Consider the following 21,656-nt stretch of genomic DNA (forward strand, 5'->3'; position numbering starts at 1 on the left):
TGTGTCTCCCACAACCCCTCCTTTTAACCACCTTCACTGTCCCCTTCCCACTTTACATTCCTTGTGCATTTTAACTTCTTGTCATCACCTTCAAGACTCCGCTCCCCCCTTGCCTGCATCTGCCTTCATTTCCTCCTACTCCCCCCAGTTCCTGCCAAAAGCCCCGTTAGCTGCCTGTTGCATAACTGCTCCCCCGTCGCCGTCTCTCTGGATCGTCAGCCCCACTCCCGCCAGCAGGAATGCCCCTTTTCGTCCAACCCCTCCTCCCTTCTGCAACACGCCCAGCGATTCTCCGAGATCAAGCTCCTCCGGGGATTCTCTCTCCAGGCCCGCGCTCCGGAGCGAGAAGCGGGTCTTAACTTCGGTGGTAAGCTCCGAGGGCAGAGGCGGCCCACTCCAGCCGGCGCAGCCCCAGCACACCGCAGCGCCCGGCCAATCACCGCCGCCATCCTCCCGCTGGGGTGATGTCTTCAGGTGTCCGGGGAGAAAGCCCTGCGTACTATCAGCTCCGCTCTCGGGCCAGGAGCCGCCGGCCTTGGGGCCCCGTGCGCAACCGGGGGAGGCAGAGGCGGGCCCCGGGGTCCTGAAGGAGCCGAGTGGCGGCGGCGACCGGGTGGACGCCGGCCCCAAGGCGTGGGCCTGCGAGGCGGGTGGCACGCGGCCAGGGATGGGCAGCGGTGGGGACGGAGGCGGCCGCGGCCTCGGCGGGGGCCAGCTGCAGAGGCCTCCGCGGGTGCCGCGGCCCCTCCAGCCGGGTTTTGGGGGCGACTGAGCCGCAAGGCTGACTGACCGACGCGAGGTGGGGGTCGCCGGCTGCCTCGGCCACCGCGCGGGGTAGGGGTGGCCTCTCTCCGCTCTCGCTCCCTCCCCAACCCGCCCGCCTACCTCACCTTCAGGACCCGGATCCCGCCCGGTCGGCGGCTCGCGGGCGCTTCGGGCGGCTCCGGAGGTTCGAGCGGGCCCGCGGGGCCCGGCTCCACCTCCCCCATCTGCGGCTGGCGGAGGCTGCACAGGGACGCCCGGCCGGCGCTACGCCGCACGGAGCCTCGGCGGCGAGCGCGAACAGCCTGCGGCCCCGCCCCCCGCAGCCCGCCGGCCCAGCCCCCTGCCGCCCCGCCGGCCCCGCCCCACCCGCAGCCCCGCGGGCCCCGCCCCACCCGCAGCCCTTTCGGCCCTGCGTAGCCGCGGGCCCGGTGCGTCCTGGGCGCTGAGAGCCGCAAACCACTGGGCGGGCGGCAGGGGACCTCGCGGGCGGAGGCCGGCGCCACCGCAGGGCTGGGCCTCCGTTGTCGGCCGCCCTCGGTTTGGAGGAATGAGGTACAGGGAGGATTATTTGCTGCTGTCCCCGCCTCCGAAGTACGGGCTGGACAAGGAAGGGGGGGGTGGAGGGCTGCACCTGTCAATAGTGACGCGGGGACGCTGCCCTCCGCCAAGGGTGGCTCTTGTAATTGACCTTTCCCAGACCTTCCCTCTGTACTTCAAAACCGGATGCCTATATTCAATATCCTATGATAAAACATAATGGAAAAGAATATGAAAAAATAATGTATATATATTTATAGCTGAATCACTTTGTTGTACAGCAGACATTAACACAATATTGTAAAACAACTATGCTTCAATTAAAAAAAAGAAAAAGAAAAAACTGGACTGTCACCCTCACGTACAAAGCCATTGAACTTTCACCATTGACTGTCACCCTCACGTACAAAGCCATTGTTGAGAATTCTCACCTTAGCAAGGCCCTTTCTCTTCCTTATTAGAGATGCTCACGGCCTTCTTCAGCAAATTCGACCCCACCTCGTGTACAAAATGTCATCTCACCTCCCAGCCACATTTTAATTTCTCCTCATGTAGTAAAATTATCAGAATATTGTTCTCTGCTTCAAGCAGTAATGTGGTCTGGTCTGAAAGCCATTTTATTATTTGCAATTCTAGTTCAGAAAATTTTTATTATTTTCTTTTAGTTCCTGCAGTGATAGTTTTGTGACTGGCCAGTGGGCCAAATCAGACAGCCAGATTCCAAATTTCAGCTCTACCTCTTATTATTAGATCTATACCCTTGTGCTATTTTATCTAAGCCTTTGGTTCTTAGCTGTGAAATAGAAATTAGTCTGTATAGTAGTTATTATGAAGATTTTGCAAATGCATACAAAGTGCTTGACACATAGTGATTCATAGGTGTCACTATTATTCTGAATTTCCAAATTTAAGAGACACTCAGTTCCTTAGAGTCCTCTTGTTAATTCTGCTCTAAATTGTCTTAGGATACCTTCTAGACCTCTGGATTTTTAGGTCTCCCCCTCCTACACAGGTGTTGAATCTTCAGGCAACTTCTAAGGAATTAGCAGAAAAAAACAATTTCTTGTGCTTTGAAAAATTGGTATAAATGGTATCACCTATTAACCATTGCTTCAGCTTGCCTAGTCCAGACCAACTATATGTTAAGAATATTTTAATTGTAGATTTAGAACAAGAGTTTGACATCTATCAGTGCAGTCTCTTCCCCTCTTCTATGTATGCATTTATAGATATTTTAAATTCCAAGACAAAATTTGACTCTTACAAAGATTCTAACACTGTACAAATTATTTCTTCTGTGAAAGTTTGGTCACTACTTTCTCCCCTCTCATGAGTTACTTTGTATATACCAAAATTCCAATCTCCAGTCATCGTCATTTCTTTGTCTCATTTTAGTGAATTTAAAATGATGTCTCTGTGAGTCTGGTGTAAAGTGAAAAAAACTCTTTGTCTACCTCCTGGGTTTTCCTTCTACCCTGAAACTACTTTCAAGAAAGCTACTCAAAGTAGTTGGATTCCCATTTCAGTGCTTATTGGGTAACTTCTTCCAGCAAGAACACTGGTATGTAAGGGATAAGCACCAATATGGAGACAGAAGTGGACTTGACCAAGGGCAGACAGGCAGAGAAAAGAATGAAAATGTGGTTCAGAATTAAGTGCTTCTAAAAGCCTGTTTCTTGAGGTACTACACATTACCTTTTCCAGATCTCATGAGCAGAAGCTTTTTATTAGTTTATCATCTGAAGGGGAAGGATCCTGTCACACGACCAGCATTTGAGTTCATGCTGGGGAACAGCAGTGGTAGATGATTTTTTTTTTTTTTTAATTAATGGGAGAGTGGGCTAAAGCATCAATTCAGAATATGCTAAAAGTTATGTATTTACTATTTCTTCAACAACAGTAGTACCTCTTTCAAAAAGAGAACAAAAAAGCTACGAGCCCAGGTGTTGCAGGGGATAATTTATGACGCAGCTCTCTTTAAAGGTCTCCATGGTTTAAGATCCAATTCAGTTAAGTGGTGACAAACAGTTGATTCTGAGTTTTCTTTTCAGATCATGTATTGCCATTAACATTTTATACTGTTTCAAAGGTCACATATTCATGTTCTCCCCCAGTTCAAGGCAGTGTGCATTATGTATGCCAAGGGTTATGTAACTACAATTTCTAGAAATGGTAAACAGCTGAGACTAACCCTAAAAATAAATTCCTCTGGGATTTTTTGTGCAAATATCCATCTGCCCTCACTGCAGGTTCATCATTACAAAAATCAGTTTGAATCAAGCCAAGAGACAGAGAAGTCATTAGACTCCCTCCTATCTGTACCCTTCCTGTAAGCAGCTGTGCATACCTCTCTCTTTCCACCTGGAAGGGGTTGGGGAGGGACACACACACACACACTTTATCCCAGGAGCTCTTCCTAATCTTCACTACAAAATGGAAAGAAGGTCTGGAGAAGGAGAGTTCACGTCTGTAAGATTTTGGTAGAGGAGCCATAAGAGCTTACTACATTTTCTTCTCTATAGCTAGTTCCCACTCCTTTGATGATCACAAGTCATCTTTAGGCCTAAATCCTTTGTTATTTCTACCACAGATTGAGCAGATTTAGATATTCCTTATTTTAGTTTCAAATAAACAGGCTGTATTTACCTGGCTCCCAGGTTTGAAGGATGTTTTTTTCCTTGAACATTTTTGTATTGTTGAATATGGGGACAACTGAACTAGGGAAGGAAATAGCATGAAAAATACTTGAAAAAAGTGATAAAAATTAATTTGGTCCTTCTGGATGGAAGTTCAAATCTGAACACTATTCACTGTATTGTTAAGTAAATGTCTGGAGTCTATTACTGGCTAACGTTTTCTACTGCAGCTTTTATATTTTCATCTTGTTACATGGAGATGAAGGTGTCAGGTAAATTTAATATTAGAAACAAAGATGAATTTTAACTAAGCCACATATAAGAAAAGATTATAGAAATGTCACTTATCAAACAGCACCAAAGGGCACTTCTGCATAAACTAGATAATTGCCAAGGCCTACTTCCTTCTACTTCTCAGTTAGGGGACTAACTATCACACTCTCCCTCTTCTCAATAAGGGACTATCAGGGATCATCTGAGTACTAGAACACATAAGCTCCCAACTTTCAACCACTCTCACTTCTATGGAAGAGTTCATATAAAATAGATCATGAAACAGAATTCATTTGGCTGGTCAAGCCTTCCTCTTCTTAGTCACAGATAAACTTGAACAAGTCACAAATAGTCGCTTTTAACTAAAAGCTCATGACCACCTCTAACATACAATTCATCTTGACATGATTTCTTTGCCTTGTGTGAGAATTCACCCATGTGGAGAATACCAGCATGGAAACAATCACTAGTTAAAATTTCCAATTGCACTTTTCACTGTCTGTAACTTCAAGTTTTTAAAAATTTGTTCAAGTTCCTCTCTTGGTGAGATTTCTGTGTAAAAGGAACATTAACAGGTCAGTAAGTTTAGCTCAAAGCTCTCGAATAAGAACTCATCAAAGGCTTCTCTAATCCACTTGTAAGAAGTGAGGAAGCAAAATTTAAATCATTGAGTATTGACTTTTTATTAGTCACTGTTCATAATTTGTTTCAACCAAAAGACAATACACACAGCAGAATTCTAATGCATCCCATGTAAATGTTTACATCCATTTTATTCCTCACTCGCCTCTAAGACTTATCATTTAACTTTAAATTTTTTTTACATCTCAAAAATATGTCTGCAATAATTAGAACTTCATTAGCTGTCCCACTTGGAAACAGCCTTTTAATATTTTTACAGTAAAGAAGATGTGATGGGGCTTAATGAAAATGTAACTTACAACATTATGAAAGAAAAGGGACTATACAGGGACACAGTGGGAGTTCACAAAGGAAAGAGTTCAGAAGCTCTTTCCCATGAGGCCCCCAAAGAGAAAACAACAACAAAACACACAAAGCGCAACAGCAGGTTCCAAAAACAAAAACAAAAACAAAACTCCAATGTTCCATCTTGAAGCCAGAATCAGCCTCGTGGAAGTTCAAGAAGCAACTGTGCAAGCTGCTTCAGCCTTTTCTTCTGTTTGAATGTTCCAGGTCCTGGAACCCTGTAGATGGGACCCACTCACTGCTATTGCTTGAAGAAGAGTTATTCACTTCCAGTTCTACAAGTAGGCCCACCCTCCCGAGCCAGAGCTGGTCAAAGCGTTTTAAACTTCAGAACTTTCTGAGCACGTCTCTTTTCAGTGATCCTCCCCATTCCCAAACTCCTGAGTGCACAGACATGTACCACCTCTCCACTAACCACAAAGCTCGTGAGTATCCACTTTTTGCTCTCTAGCTCACTCTCTGTTTAGGACAATGTGGGTAATACACATTCACTAGAAAAAAACATACGCATTCAAACTTTCCTTCCCCTAGTTCTCATAGCCTAAGTATTTTCCAATGCAGAAGATAATGAAGTTGAACCTCAAAAACAGTATCCCCTAATTTCCAACCTCTCAGAACAACATAAAAATGGAAAGCATGTTATATAGTAGACGGAAATACTCAAACCGTTAGTGCTGGACAGTTTTCTTATATAAATGGGACAAACAAGGGGTACGAAGCACATCTTTTACCTAACAAGAGGGAAGAATCCCCTCCCAAATGTTACACTGAGGAATGTTTCTTTAAATTAGAAAGACCTTAAAATGAACAGATGATCACTATACACAGCATGAAACATTCCATGGCTGTCCAAATTACCTCGAGGTAACAGCACCGGAGCATAGTGGGAGAAGCTTCTCGGGCAGAGCACCCTTCCTACAGATTTCTGAGATTACTTAGACAAATTCTCCCTTAGGATTACTGTGGGGGTGGGGAGGGAGTATAGAATAAAAACTACTCTGGAAGAGGGGAAAAAATGAGGTAAAAGTGCATGTGAAATTGTCCAAGTAAGTGTGTTTAGGCTCACTGCTTATCACCCTGGAGTTATGAAAACAGCCATGGAAATCACCCTTTCCTCACAATGGCTCTGAAGTTGTAAATCTAAACAAATTTGCTCCCCCTTGAATGGTTATACTAGGGAAAGAAATAACTGAAATGTGCAAGTATTCATAGAAATTAAGAGATTCCTCCTTTAGCAGCACGGCCAAATGAGAGGAGAACGAATTCTGATCCTAGAAACTAAGGCACGCTGAAGCTTTCAAAGATCCAATATTTGAAACAGTCTTCACAACCATCAGTATCCTAGGCAGTTAGTTACCTGGCCGCTAGTCCTTTAATACGGTGCTCAGGTTCACTCTCTGGAATCATTTCATATTCTACACAGCACCCTTTGTGTTAAGGCCATGATTTTTACTCTGTCTAGACAAAGCTATGGATGATCACATGACTCTACCTCAAAACTACATTCACCCAAGGAGACACTTTGTTCCGAGAGTAGACCCTTTCCAGCCCCATTAGCTAGCACTGTCTCATAGCATGATCTTCAGCAGATTTCTGAGATTCAAATCAGTTCAACTAAAGAAACTTGAGCTGGTTAACTATAAACGTGAGAGAGAAAATAAAGCCTCAACCACAAGAGGAATGTTAGACAAATTCTATTCAAGAAATCCACCAATATTATGTTAATCCTATCACGTTTCACAGCATTAAGTATCCATCCAATGAAATCAGTCTGCAAAGAAACCTTTAAAGACTATTTTTCATCGCACAGGCACAGCAGTTGTTTGAAACACACACTAGACCACACTTACTTTACTGAAAACTATGCACAAGATAATATCCTGTTCTTGACTCAGTCAACCATTTACCCACTAGAATAAGTTTTAGCAAATCTTGCTCTTAAAGACTAAAATAAGACCAGAAAGTTCCCCCTTTGGAGCCTTTAGTTCAACTCCAGTTTGTCAAATGTTAGGAATAATCTAGCATCTGATACAGACCTAGATTTGACAAGACACTGAAGATTTTAAGTAAAGGCTTGGTGAAATGGAGGGGGAAAAAATGGATATCTGTATCCAGTTTTAAGACCAAAGCCAAAGTGGTCCTTGTACTGTACTCAATACAGTAATGATTGCAAATATTTTAAGAGCACGGTGGGCCTGACTTTTCCTTTTCTTTAGTACATCAGACATGGCACCTGTGCACCCGAACGTACACAGTACATTCAACATGTGCCACAGGAGAGTCACCTTACCTCATGCCAGCAACTCAGTGTTAAGGTTTGATAACATGAGGGTCCTTTCTAAAAGCACTCGGCACTCTCACTAGTTTAAAAAGCTCCAGATCTCAAGTCTTTGATGCAGATACTCATAAGATTGGCCTCTCTTGAGAGACCAACTTCTCACACTCAGGAAAGGATATTCCTACCCTATGGTGTCCATAAGACTTCCTCTGACACAGGGGGCAAGGAAGCTACAAGGCTTCATTCCAACACCATAAAGTACGATATAGGAAAGATTGCTTTAACTGTGTGGTCTTTATTTCAGTGCCAGTGTTACAGATACAACACAAATGTTCCAGTTAGAAGAAGGAATTCAAACGGAATGCCAAGGTCCAAGCCAGGCTCAGGAAATAAAAAGGGAGATTTAGAGTAATGGAGAAGATGACTCCAATATGCTCTAGAGTGAATCAGATACTCACTCTTCCTGTGGGCAAAGGTGCTTTTGTTAAGGAGTCTGTACTTTAAAAGTGGCAAACTCCTCTTTCCACCCATTTACCATAGTTCAGGCAAGTTATGGGTTTAGGAGAAACTTTAAAATTTGTGGTGGGAATAGGGGCATTAATAACTATTAATATATCTTTTGTAAATTGTCCACTTTGCACTTTAAGGGGACTCAATTTTGAAAATCATGGAGAGTACTCATGACTACAGCTAAAGAATGCAGAGAAAGGGGGGCTGGAAGAGCCTTTGAAGTTTCTATTACAAATAGAGCACCATATCCTTCATGCCAAATCTAAACAAAAGCTCTTTTTAACTGCATCTGTCCAGTGTTTACAAATAACCTTTCAAGGTCTGACCAGTTCTTGGTAACAAACATACATATATGTGTGTGTCTGTGTGTATACAGCAATGCACAGAAAAGGCTACCAGGAGCCTAATGCCTCTTTCAAACATTGGGGGAACCAGTAGAAAAAGGCAGGGCTCCCTCATGTCCACTGTTACATTTCCGTTCTCAATGCCAGATGTAAAAAGCGCCTGAAGATGGTAACCCAGCTAGTGAGGAGTAAATACCCCACCTCGCCCAGTCCACAGAGAAACACAGTAAAAAGAAGGGGCAACTCCTTGCTGCAGAGACAGAGTGAGTGTCTTCTTGCCATGAATTCCAGTCCTCTCCTCCAGACCAGCTGCTGATTTCCTCAGGGGCTCAGGGAATGTTGATTCTGGCTGTAAATGTAGGAGGGGTGGAGAAGTGCAGAAAAAGGAGAGGAGGAGGAAGAGTGCAAAGTAGCCTCCAGAAGCAGCCGGCCTCAACAGTGGAGGAGAGGAGATTAGTCTTTAACAACGCTTCAAGGTCAGCTATAACTTTAGGAAAATCCTCCTCAACAGTTCTCTTCAGCTCCTCATGCCCATGGTACAGTTGGGGGGGACTTGCAGCGATCATAATCTCCTTCCCAGAGTTCCTTTGATTGAGTGGGATAAGAATGAGAATGGTGCTGGACCCTCATTGCCAGGACTGAGGGGGAAAGTTGTTCACCTCTGCTAGATCTTGCATTGCTGAGCCCTTGTGATTATATGTGAGCTTGATCCGCATTCGCAGCTGTTGCTGTGAGAAGAAAAGAGAATAAAAAATTACACACTGAAATAAAATCTTTAGAATCTGTACAGTCTACAAATAGACTTTTAATCTTAGAAAACACATATTATTTTAAAGCAGAACTCTCTTAAAAATGAAACACGGGCAAAAAACAACAACAACAAAAACCACCTAGTACTCTAGCTATTAGCCAACATCATGCAGTCAAGTAGAGAAAATGCATCTCCAGAACTCACTGTTGGCTTCAATCCTAGAACCACATTAACAGGACAGAACCACTCAGGAGCATTTTCACAGTAACATTTGCTAAGTGCTTTTCTCAAAGATTCAACCCTTGTATCCAATTTTCTAGAAAAATGAGGTAAACGTACTCATCTTATGCTCTACATTCAGATATACTGGTTGCTTTGTCCCCCTCCCCATGCAAAAAACTAGACTTTTAAGCCTCTAAATAGAGAAATCTTTAAATGTGCATTTTAAAGATTTTTTTTTTTGATGTGGACCATTTTTAAAGTCTTTATTGAATTTATTATAATATTGCTTCTGTTTTATGTTTTGGTTTTTTGGCCATGAGGCATTTGGGATCTTAGCTCCCCGACCAGGGATCAAACCTGCACCCCCTGCATTGGAAGGTGAAGTCTTAACCACTGGACCGTGGGGAAGTCCTCTAAGTGTGCATTTTAATAAGATGACGCTAAACCATTTTGTGTGTCTGGGCTTCACTTATTATCTACAAAAGAACAAGGAGGTTAGACCAGACATTTTAAAAGATTTCTTTTCTGCTGTGAGTCAGAAAAACCTTTGAGAAACAAAGCAAATTTTATTTCAGGGAATATGCTTACACCTTGCTCAGATAATGTCTTCAAATGTGCTACTCACCTTCTGTGGGTTCAGAACTTTAATGACTTGTGTGATGGTCCCCGTATTAAATGCTGGGACGATGCTGCTGCTAGGAGACAGAAGCTGCAGCTGGAATGTCTGGGGGGAACAGAGGGCACTCTTCAGAAAAATACACTTCACGCTATGTCAGAGATGTCAACAAATACAGTCAGACGCGCAGATGATGGTTCAATTACCAGATTTACCTACTACTAAATTCTATTTGTTTTTCAGATATCAGCAATTCACAGCATGTGGGCTATCACTTCATGGCACTTATAAAACGCCACTGTTTCTAGCAATGAGCTACTCTTTCCTTCCTGGTGGAAGCAACTTTAGCCTACCACTTTCCAACAGGTAACCAATTCTTGTTCTGGCAACCTCACTTAATAGTAACTGATCAACTATGTAGGTAAAAAAACAAAACAAAACAAACAACAGCAACAAAAAAAACGGGTGCCTGTGGTTAAAAAAAACTAGAAAGAAATGAAAAGCTTTCTAAAAATAGTAAACCAGCACACTAGTCACCAACTACACGCCTTCAAACTTTTGTGTATTTGGACGGTTGGGATCAGAGACTTGAACCTTTGTTTTCTAAAGCCTATATAATCTGGAATGTGACAAGGGTTACTCCTACAGGACAGAGGTGAAGGAAAAGCTGAAAAAAGCCAGCTTGTTAATACGTATGTGGAACACATCAGGATCTCTACACTGGGGACACAAAGCCCTAACAGAAAAATTATGTGCAGAACTAACCCATACAGCAAAAGACCTGGAAAAGCCAAACACCATAATTTGTTGAGTGCTGGTGGATTTTGTTTGTTTGTTTACAGGGAAGAGAGATAAAAGTGCTATGAGCAAGATAGGTAAGTCATAGTTAGCACAATATAGTATGTATGTAGCTATTTTACAGACTAGGATTAAAAAAATTTTTCCTGAAAGTTTAGTCTCCTAAAATATTAGAGAGGAGAATGAGAGAGAGAGAAAGAGAAAGAAGAGAAGAGAGGGAGAGAGAACGAAGGGGATGGAGGGAGAGAAAAGAGAGAAGGGCAAAGGGAAGAGAAAGAGAGGGAGGGAAGGAAGAAAGGAGGGAAGGAGGTTCATGGGTCTAGGTCTTCTCTAAGGCCAAAAATTACAAGAGCAGAAATTTAGTCTCAATGCACAGGTTTATTACTTTGGGACTTATTCATAAGTCTACTGTCAAGATAAATTATGTAAGCTAAAATATCATTCATTTATTTACATTTATTTCATTAAATGTTAGATGGCATCAATTGTAATTCACACCATTATTTTATATACCACTGAGAAAGAAAACAGGCTGCCGATGAAACTATGACAAGGGTATCAATTTTAAAATGTACCTCAATTTCAGAAATAACAAAAAGTAAAAATAGCAGAATCTACGAAATAGAACGTTTTGAAGTTCAAGATACATCATGATACGCAAATAGGCATTGTATAGTACAATACCAAGAAGAAGGCCATACTTTAAAGCAGAGACGGTATGTTGCTAGAACAGCAGCATAAAATAATAAGTATAAAACTCTAAGTTGTAGCAGCTAACAATTACTGAGCACCAAACATATGAAAAGTGCTTAAAAAACAGTACCTGCACATAAAACTCATTTATTCCTCAAAGGAACCCTATGAAGTAGATATCATGATGACACACCCCCTTTCCAAATGAAGAAACAGGCATAGAGCTTAAGTAACCTGCTTAATGTCATACAACTAATATTGAAACCACTAACTCTACTGCTTCTAAAACATCTACATTATTCTGACTCCTAAAAATGCAAGTAAAGAAGCTTGCAAAGTCAGCAGTAACCACAAGTAAAAGGTCTTCAATTTCCAAAATTGTGTTGTCTTAATGTCATACTTCACATGTCACTGAAAAGATCAGATTAGCCTAATCTATTCCAGGGGTTGGTAAAATATGGTCCATGGGCCAAGAATGAACTGACACCTCTTTTTGCAAGTGTTTTATTGGAACAGAGCCACCACCTTTATATATCGCCCATGACAGTTTTGGCACTATGACAGCATATAGCCTAAAATACTTACTATCTCGTCTTTTACAGAAAAATTTTGCCCACTCCTCATTCTAAATTTTCCTTTTTCAAAACTTTTCATTATTCAATGATGAACATAAACACTCCTTAAGCTAAGATTTGGTATAAACAAAACTTCAATTTATAAAAACAAGCAGTCATTGCATCAATAGTAAACTAGATGTTAATGAAGGAGGAATGTTTGTCTCACATTATCAAGAGGCAAAAACTTTTAATTCTGATCCAGTGACTAGAAGAGAATATCAAATACATGAAGTCTCTCATCTTGATTGAACTTTAATTCCACGTTACAATTTGTGTTTTTTAGGTCTTTACCACTGTACTACTGAACCCCAACCTATCCTCAGTGCCCTGAGCATTAATGAATCACCTTGTAGAATACTGCTCTGTCACTATTAGGCTGCCCTTCCTTTATCCTACAATACTAACTGTAAGAATATTTTTGACTAAGCAGAAAGTATTCATTAAAAATGACATGCTTAGTTAAAAAAAAAAAAAAAAGACATGCTTCAATGAACCATAATAGTTACATTACTGTTAGTTTGAGTTAAATCTGCAAATTTAGTTTAATCTCTGAACATTAAAATATATCCCTTACCAAATACATAAAAAATAATCAGCCAATTTTTAATTCAAGGAAAAAGGCCAAGAAGACAATTCTAGTACCTTTGGTACTGCAGCCTGGAAAACAAAGTCCGTCATGTCCAGCTCTGTGCTGTTGGAGGCCTGTATCGTTATCACTGTGACACTGGGGTTGGTGTTTGACCGTTCAAAGGTGAATTCTATCTTCAAGCCATTCTTACTGTATGCTGTGATGGAGGGGATGCCTGGGAAGGCACAGGGAGATCAGTCGCCTAATGCCTGCAAAATTATTACTTCCTTTCTTCAACAACTACCTCTCATTGCTCTAATGATGACTGTACCTGTAGCAATGTCATTGAAGAGAGGCTGTGATGAAAGCCCATCCAGCAGGAAGGGGGGCTGGGATATCTGTGGGACTGAGGCAGGGGCGGGAGCAGCAGCTGGAGCACCTAAACGAAACACCCCAAAGTCAGGTCAGTCTCAGCCAGAATGACAAATCTCACCAAGAAAATATGGAAGAAAATTATCGTGATCTCAAATTAAGGGAAGGATGCCTTAAACAAGATGCAAAAATCATAAACCATAAAAATAACTAAAAATTCAAATACTTTAAAATGAATAACTTCTGTTCATTAAAAAATACCATAAAAAAATAGACCAAAGGCAGAAGAAAATGTATGCTACAAAATAACAAATGGGTGAGTACCTAGAACTATAAATATCTTTTACAAATCAATAAGGAAAAAAGATAACCTAATTTAAAAGTGGTAAGAAAAATGAACAAGCATTTCACAAAAGAAGGAATGCTTTGATTAATTCTTGCATATTTACACAGGGAGACATGTTACAAAAAGTGTGCAGAGCAAGATAATTTCTAACAATGAAATTCTGGAAACAAAATGTCCATCCTCAAAATAATGGGTAAGTAAATTGTGGTACACTGACAAAATAAAATACTATACATATACAGCAGTAAAAATGTGAATGCACTAGAAATGCACTTAACATGGATTATTCATAAATACAATGTTTAGCAAAAAAAGCAAGGTATAAAAGTACACATGCAGTTGGATACCAGTTCTAAAAAGGCAAAATATGGCAAAACAATACTACACACTGCATCATTCTAGAAATACACATGAATGGTAAACACCAAAGCTAACACTATTTTAGAATAGATAGTAGTTATCTCTGGGATCAAGAGGGAAGGAGATAAGGGGGCAGTACACAGGGAATGTCAACTCTCTTAGTAACATTTTATTTTACAAGCTAAGCAGATCAAGGCATTTATTAATTTTAACACACAAACACCCCCCCCCGGGAGAGGTGGTGTGGAGTGGGGGAAAGAAATCATCAGATTATCACATTTATTTGATCCTTCCAAATAAGAACAAGTTAAGAAGGGCCAGGGATAGAAGATGACCATGAACTGACAGAAATCAAGATTCTAAGAAGAGGCATAAGAAAACTCAGCAAAAGAAAGAGAATGCATTTTATGCTTAAATAGATTTCAAACTACTTATAAAATTAACTGAAATTACACCATTTAAAAAATTCACAAAATGAAATAAAGAAAGGCTGAATTAGCTTAAAAAAATAATACCCAAGTACACTCGAAAAAAAATCACATACTAAAAATTAGCAAGGAAGGTAGAAATACATATGGCTAAGCAAAGCACAAGGAGCTAAAACAAATGTGGACACCACAGGATGTGCAGTCAAGCAGATTCCAATGAAGAATATAAACAAATATTCATATAGTTATCCTAGTTTTTATAAATCTAATCTAGTAATTTTCCCATAATTTCCATTTTCAAAACAATTTTAGAAACGTGTTCCCATGGAAAATCATAGGCTACCCAAGACACATAGGCAACATATGAGTCCCTAAGTCCCTCAAATTTTAGCTTTTTTTCTCCTGCAATGGTACAATAGGTAGTTTTGGGAAACAACAGAAACTCACTGCTCCAGTTCCTCTAAAAGCTCGTATTAAATTTATTTCCTACTTTCTACTGATTAAATTACTGTGCATTACTATATGACTGTAATGATGGCTTAAAGAATCTAGAACTCAAAATTTTTTTTACTTAAAAATAAAAAAAATGGGAAAATGTGTTTAAACTCATTATGAATAAGGAAAGGAAAATCTAGGCTTTTTAACATTTTATCATTTTACTTTTTCATTTAACACTAGAAAAACAAGAAAGTCAGAACAAAAACAAAACATTAAGACCCCATGATAAATGAGTTAAAGGATACAAAAGGAATGTACAAAAAGGAAATTCATGTATAATGCACATATGGATAAATATAAAACATTCCCTTGATTGAATAAATAAAAATTAACAAAATGATAGCATCAACCTTTCAACTGTTAGGGCTTTTTAAAAAATATTATAATATTTATGACTATACAGTGAAACTCATGGCCATATACATTGAGGAAACGATAAATAACATTTACCAAGTGCCTACTATGTGTCATGCATGTACTAAGTCACTATTCCTCACAATACCCTAGGATGTTAAGTATTTATCCTTCTTCCTTTAAACAGATTCAGACAGATTAAGCCTAACTTAACTTAGCCTAAGAATGTAAACCCAAAATAAATTTGGACAAATTTATGTAATAACGATATTTGTTGAGGCATCAGTTATGATAAGAAAAATCTGGAAACAAAATGCCCAATAGTAAGGAATTGAATAAATAATAGTTCAAACTTCTTAATGAAATATTAGACAACCATTTAAAATTATAATTGGTAAGATTATGTACTAACATGGAAATGCTATTATGTTAATAAATAAAGCATATCATCTATACACTATGGTTTGTTTGTTTGTTTTGGCCATGCCGCACAGCTTGCAGGATCCTAGTTCCCTGACCAGGGATTGAACCCAGGCCCTAAGCAGTGAAAGCGTGTAGTCCTAACCACTGGACTGCCAGGGAATTCCCCATACACTATGTTTTAAACATGGGATTGTTTTTGTTTTTCCATACATCTAGGATAGCTTTGGCATCTCAAGATTTGAAATTGACTATTTGTAAATGGCTCTAAGTACATGACACATAACATTTTGAAATTTTGTTAAGACAAATATAAACCATAAGCTCTGGGAGGCTGCTATGTTAGGAAAAAAATCATTTAGCTTGTGATAGCCAGTCTAGATGAGCATTCAACATCTTTATCCTATGGCTGTTTTCTACATAAGGTCATGTATGCTGTAACTCTCCATTATACTTTTAAAGAAGTCACTTAAGATAGAAATTATATGCTACAGTGATACTCTTGGACTCTTTCTTTTGTTTTTTTTTTAATTTATTTAATTTATTTATTTTTGGCTGTGTTGGGTCTTCGTTGCTGCACGCGGGCTTTCTCTAATTGCGGTGAGTAGGGGCTACTCTTTGTTGCGGTGCGCAGGCTTCTCGTTGCGGTGGCTTCTCTTGTTGTGGAGCATGGTCTCTAGGCGTGCGGGCTTCAGTAGTTGTGGCACACGGGTTCAGTAGATGTAGCTCGTGGGCTCTAGAGCGCAGGCTCAGCAGTTGTGGCGCACGGGCTTAGTTGCTCTGCAGCATGTGGGATCTTCCCAGACCAGGGCTCGAACCCATGTCCCCTGCATTGGCAGGCGGATTCTTAACCACTGCGCCACCAGGGAAGCCCTCTTGGACTCTCTTGAACTCTTGAACTCTAATGTGTTCAGAGATACTGTGAACACATTAATTACCAATGTCTACTACATATAAATGAAGATAAGATATTCCCAAATGAAAAGTTATGTTTGAATATTATAACCATGGATGACTTTCTCCTTCCATTGCTTTAATACCAAGGAGAGAGAGAGGGAGAGAGAGGGAAGGAGGAAAACAGGTTGACATCTCTCCACTCTCTACAAATGGCCATAGTTCTTGGAAACTAACCATGAGTAGAAAGAAACCTAGAAGAAGTAATGTATTTCTTGGGATGTATTTCTTTTCTAACCTGAGACAGTCCTTTCTATCTTAAAATGCTATGAATAATTTATTCTCCAAAAAATTAAAAATTAGACTTTAAGGAATCCCTATTAATTATCTCTAGAGTATTAGTATGGCAACATATCCCAGATGTTGTGAAGACTCTTGCTTTTCACTTAGCCTCTCCCATCTTCAACTGTTTCATGTGCTAGATAGAAAGGCTATGTTCAGTGTAGTTTTTCCCTAAGGCCCTTATCCCTAACCAAGCATGAAATAACTCTAGTCTGGCCTCACCTGTAAGGTTGATGTCTCCCAGCAAATCAAGAAGTTCTCCACCAGCAGAAGCTGGTTTGCTTGTAGGTGCAGTTGGAATAACAGGTGTTATGTCATTTCCTCCCAACAAATCCAATAAATCATTGGCCTAAACAAGGAAATAAAATCTTATTCATTAGTCATTGCCTAATCTGTATCTCATGCAAAGCCCTTTCAACACTTAAAAATAAGGAAGAGAACCATCAATCAATCCAGGAACATTGAAGGGAATCAGCTAAGAGACAGGTTCTAAGGAACTATAAGATCATGAGGATCCCCAGATAAGCAAGGGAAAAGCTACCTGGCTGGTGGGCTGTGGCCCAGAGGGTGGTGGCTTGGTCTCTAGAGGAGCTGGTTCTGTCTCTCCATTTGTCTGCACAATCTCAGTAGGGCCATTTGTGGTCACTTTTTCCATGACAGGCATTCTCTCAAGCAGGGCAGACCTGAAAGAATCTGAAGTGGTTAAATTCTACGCAGTTAACCTACCTTCCCTACCCAAAACAATCACTGTAACTATATTGGAGCCAAACATGTAGAGACATCTCCCCTCCCCACATCCCAACACAGACATTAAAATAGAAGCTGGATTACAAGAATACATGACCTAAATTCCTGGCTGGATTAAGGGCAGGCAACAAACACTGAATGGACAAACTGTCCCTCTAAATCCCGAGAGACTGGGAATTCTCAGTGATAGAGAAACTGGAATGAAAGAAAGGCAAATAAGTACGTATTAGCAGTTTCCAATCAAGAAGATACTGCGTAACAGAAGAGGGAAAAAAGATACTGCATAACAGAAGACACTGCACACCAAAATGTTAATAGTAATGATATCTGAATGTGAGTCTCTTGAGAAAAAAACAACTCCCACTTCTTCACCAAATAAAATGGAAAATGAAGCAAACTTTCTTTACCAAAAGAAAGGTGAGAAGGGGACTAAAGGAACATAGTTCACTTATTTCTTTAGAGGCTAGGCAGAATAGAAGATGGACAAAACACAAGGGGCCAAGCAGTTAGAACTAAACAGAGTTGTGAAGTCTGGCTAATAAAGCACGAGGGATGAATCTCCTTTACGGGTTTATCATGACAATTTGTTTGAGATGCTAAGAGGCACATGCATTGTTTACTTTCTCTTACTTACCTCATATGGTCATATTTCTTAAAAAGTGCATTATATTCTACTGCCCTCTGCTGGAGCTCCACATCAATGCTGCTTCCATAGATGGAAACCACTTTCTTAATTCGGCTTTGGGATAAAATGACAAACAAATTCAAATACCCAAAAGAAAGTTCATAAACAAGCAGAGAGAATAATGTTTGAAACAGAGGTTTCTGGTTAAAATTTTGAAATGCTCTTTTCTTAATGTACGTAACTTATCAAAAACAAAACATTTTCCTTTATGTTCATTCATCTGACATATAGCTCAAGACCATCATACTTATTACCATCATACTTATTCTAGTTGTAATGCTAGATTTTGTCTGTTAAATATCTCATACCCTAAAATTTGCTAGACAAAAGTACCGATTATTAATTTGCTACAAAAGAATAAATTTATAGTGTTCATTCTCTTCTTTAATAACTTTAAAATAAGCTTTTATCAACAAATGGGTCATGGCATCAGACTTCTTTCAACAAAAGGTCATTACCTGACACCAAATTCTTCTACTTCACAATTTAAATAGTAAAAAATACCATTCTTCACGAAGCTTAACATTAAAAATTAAAGCAGAAGGTCTAAGAGAACTAAGTTTAAATATGCTTGGCTGGGAGACTGATCCAAGAATTGACTTTTAGTCAAAATAGTAAAAAAAAAAAGCAAAATTTTAAAGAGTTAAACACCAAAACCTTCACAATTTTCTTCCTATTCAGACATCTCAAAATATTATAATAAACCAGAACCCTTATATGGGAAAATAACTTCGCTACTTTAAAAGAGAAAACAGGCATCAGAAACCTGATTTTAAAAACATTACTTTTTATCTCCAAAATAAGCAATGGTGGGATAGGGGGATGACAGGGAGCAAAGTATAGATAAAATAAGGATTAACCATGAAATGATGACTGTTACTGAGGAATAAAGGTATATGCAATTGATTTTACTATTCTACTTTTGCTTTTGCCTGAAATTTTCCATAATGAAGTTCTTAAAAATTACAAAACAATATGTTCACCCTACTTTTTCTCCATACTCACTTTACAGTACAGGTGAATCGAGTAGAAAGCTTCATAATGGCAGTGAGGGCATAACCTCGTGTCACAGAGGTGGACATATTAGAGATTAGGACACTTTCTAAAATATCCAACACTTCATCCTCTGTTACCTGTGCAGAAAAAAAAAAATGACAATGCAAGATGAATTTTAACTGTAAATATCTACATCTGATATTAAGTCACAGGATGCCACCAGAAAGACAATCCTGCCATCATTACCAAAGCTTCTAACACAATCTGTGCTTTGCCAGGGTAACTGTACAACCTAACCCACCAACCAGAAGCATGTAGGAGGGAGGTAAAAAGGATGGAGAATACCCATTGGGGGCTGAGAGGCATTTTATGACTTTCAGAGGCAGAAGGAGAGGAAGAAAGGAAAAATATACATAGAGTTAAAGTGTTGTTGCCACAACTTCTCTGAAATCCAGTCCTTTAATGAGCAAATGGAAACATGGATACACTCTCATTTCTTCTTATCAGCCAGAGGGTAAGAGAAACAATGTAAGTCAGTCTGATGGGATGGGGGGGTAGGTCCTAAAGGCAGTTTTAATAACTCACAATGGCCCAGTAAGTTCCAACTCAAAAATCAGCAGGTTTTCCAATGTAATTCTGGAATTGCTTCTTTAAAGGGTTTTCAAGGAATCAATCTCAACTCATTAAACACTACTCTCTTAAAACCAAAAACATTGTTTTTCCCCCTCCTTAACCAAGAGTGACAAAGGGTACCTGAATAGGCTCTTCCTCTTCACATTGGCCAGACACAAGAAGATCTCCATATTCACCTATACACCAGGCAGCTACTTGCACCAAAGGTTGCTGTCAAAAGAAAGTCACCGTTTGTCAAAGATTTCAGTCCTTTAAAGGATTAATACAAATCACAGGTCATCTAACCATAAAGGTCAAAACTGAGGCACCTCTAGAGTGATAGTAGTAAGAGCATATCAGGAAAATAAAGGGCAATTTCCCCCCAAAAGTGAAAATACTTACCTGAGAATAATCACCAAGAATTGCTTTGTACAAGCGCTGGACAGTGTAGGCATGCATCTCCACGCTATTGGTTATTAACTGGATCAAGTTGGGAACTGCATCATCACGAACATAGCTTCCTGCCTAAAAGGAAATGCGGACAGTTACCCCTAGAAACACACAGTAATAATAAGAAATGTTAGCTAGTACTGTTGCTGTTCAAAGGAGACTACTACAAAACACCCTCAAAGATAAAGTTGTTTCCAATTCTCATGTTCATAAGCAGTTCAAACTTCAAAGTCTTTTTTTTTAACTGGAGTATAGTTGATTTACAATGTTGTGTTACTTTCAGGTGTATGGCAAAGTGAATCAGTTATAAATACACATATATCCACTCTTTTTTTAGATTCTTTTCCCATACAGGCCATTTCAGAGTACTGAGTACAGTTCCCTATGCTCTACAGTAGGTTCTTATTAGTTACCTATTTTATATATAGTAGTGTGTATATGTCAATCCCAATCTCCCAATTTATCCCTCCCCCCTTAAAGTCTTATTTAAATGAATATTCTAAAGTTTTAAGATTTTATAAAAAATAAAATCTTCTCTTCGTCCAAAGTAAAAAAAAAAAAAAAGGTTTAAAATTTAAGAAAGGCCTTCTCTACTCAAAACAGGTAAGGTCTACGATTACAAAAATTTAAGAAATACATTCACTGGGAACTTAATTACAACAACCTCTCCCTTCCCACAACTCCCCAACACAGGGTTAAAATCACATGAGCTAGCTATAGTAGTCACGCTACTCTGGGGGACGGAGAAAGGAGTGTACATGAACAGTTCAAAAAGGCTTGTTAAATAAGATGAGACTGAAATAAATAGTAACTTTTAAAAAACCTGAGTTTAGGGGACTTCTTTGGTGGTCCAGTGATAAAGAATCTGCCTTCCAATGCAGGGGACGTGGGTTCGATCCCTGGTCGGGGAACTAAGATGTCACATGCTGCAGGGCTTAGAAAACCAAGCCCGTGCGCCTCAACCAGACAGTCCACATGCTGCAAACTACAGAGCCCACACACTCTGGAGCCTGCGTGCCACAACTAGAGCAAGAAAACCCGCACACCACAACTAGAGAGAAGCCCGTGCACCACAATGAAGAGCCCACACGTCGCAAAGAAAGATCCCGAGTGGCTCAAGGAAGATCCTGCGTGCCGCAACTAAGACCTGACGCAGCCAAATAAATAAATAAATAAGCAAACAAACAAATAAAAAACCTGAGTTTATTCACACTCCTTTAAAAACTAGAGTTTATAAATATTATAGAACCAATAAGTAGTCCCAGGAATAGGAAATATTTTGTATTTAATTATCCACTCTTAAAAAAAAAAAAGAAAGAAAAAGAAAACCTTGATCTCTTTATTGTCCTCTTGACTAGTGGAATCTTGAGATTTACAACCACAAAAACAAAATACAGCTATTTAACCTATGAGGAAGCTAAATTTTGGCCTTATCAGAGCATGACGATAACCAGGCTGCACAAGACATACAAACAGTGGAACCTGTGCCTAATATCAGCCCACCTTGGTCTATCTCCCATTACTGGACAGAAGAGCTGATCTGATTTACAAGACTGA

General features: G+C 39.8%; 2 protein-coding genes across 5 annotated transcripts in view; both read right to left on the reverse strand.

Annotated features, from left to right (window-relative positions):
* The window catches only part of PHLPP2 (PH domain and leucine rich repeat protein phosphatase 2), a 77,162-nt gene extending 72,389 nt beyond the window's left edge, over nt 1–4,773 (reverse strand). For all 3 annotated transcript variants that reach the window (XM_082369778.1, XM_082369777.1, XM_082369776.1), the window contains exon 1: nt 891–4,773. In XM_082369778.1, coding sequence (XP_082225904.1) covers nt 891–989 — 99 coding nt within the window. In that variant the 5' untranslated portion in view covers nt 990–4,773. The remainder of the gene's footprint in view (nt 1–890) is intronic.
* A 2,982-nt stretch (nt 4,774–7,755) lies between these two features.
* The window catches only part of AP1G1 (adaptor related protein complex 1 subunit gamma 1), a 76,429-nt gene continuing 62,528 nt past the window's right edge, over nt 7,756–21,656 (reverse strand). For both annotated transcript variants that reach the window (XM_082369816.1, XM_082369815.1), the window contains 10 exons: nt 20,052–20,174; nt 19,791–19,880; nt 19,047–19,174; nt 17,991–18,095; nt 17,151–17,292; nt 16,832–16,958; nt 12,927–13,034; nt 12,670–12,830; nt 9,929–10,027; nt 7,756–9,058 (listed from right to left, as the gene is read on the reverse strand). In XM_082369816.1, coding sequence (XP_082225942.1) covers nt 8,957–9,058; nt 9,929–10,027; nt 12,670–12,830; nt 12,927–13,034; nt 16,832–16,958; nt 17,151–17,292; nt 17,991–18,095; nt 19,047–19,174; nt 19,791–19,880; nt 20,052–20,174 — 1,185 coding nt within the window. In that variant the 3' untranslated portion in view covers nt 7,756–8,956. The remainder of the gene's footprint in view (nt 9,059–9,928; nt 10,028–12,669; nt 12,831–12,926; nt 13,035–16,831; nt 16,959–17,150; nt 17,293–17,990; nt 18,096–19,046; nt 19,175–19,790; nt 19,881–20,051; nt 20,175–21,656) is intronic.

Source organism: Balaenoptera borealis, assembly GCF_965194805.1.
Source record: "Balaenoptera borealis genome assembly, chromosome: 19".
Lineage (NCBI taxonomy): Eukaryota > Metazoa > Chordata > Mammalia > Artiodactyla > Balaenopteridae > Balaenoptera > Balaenoptera borealis.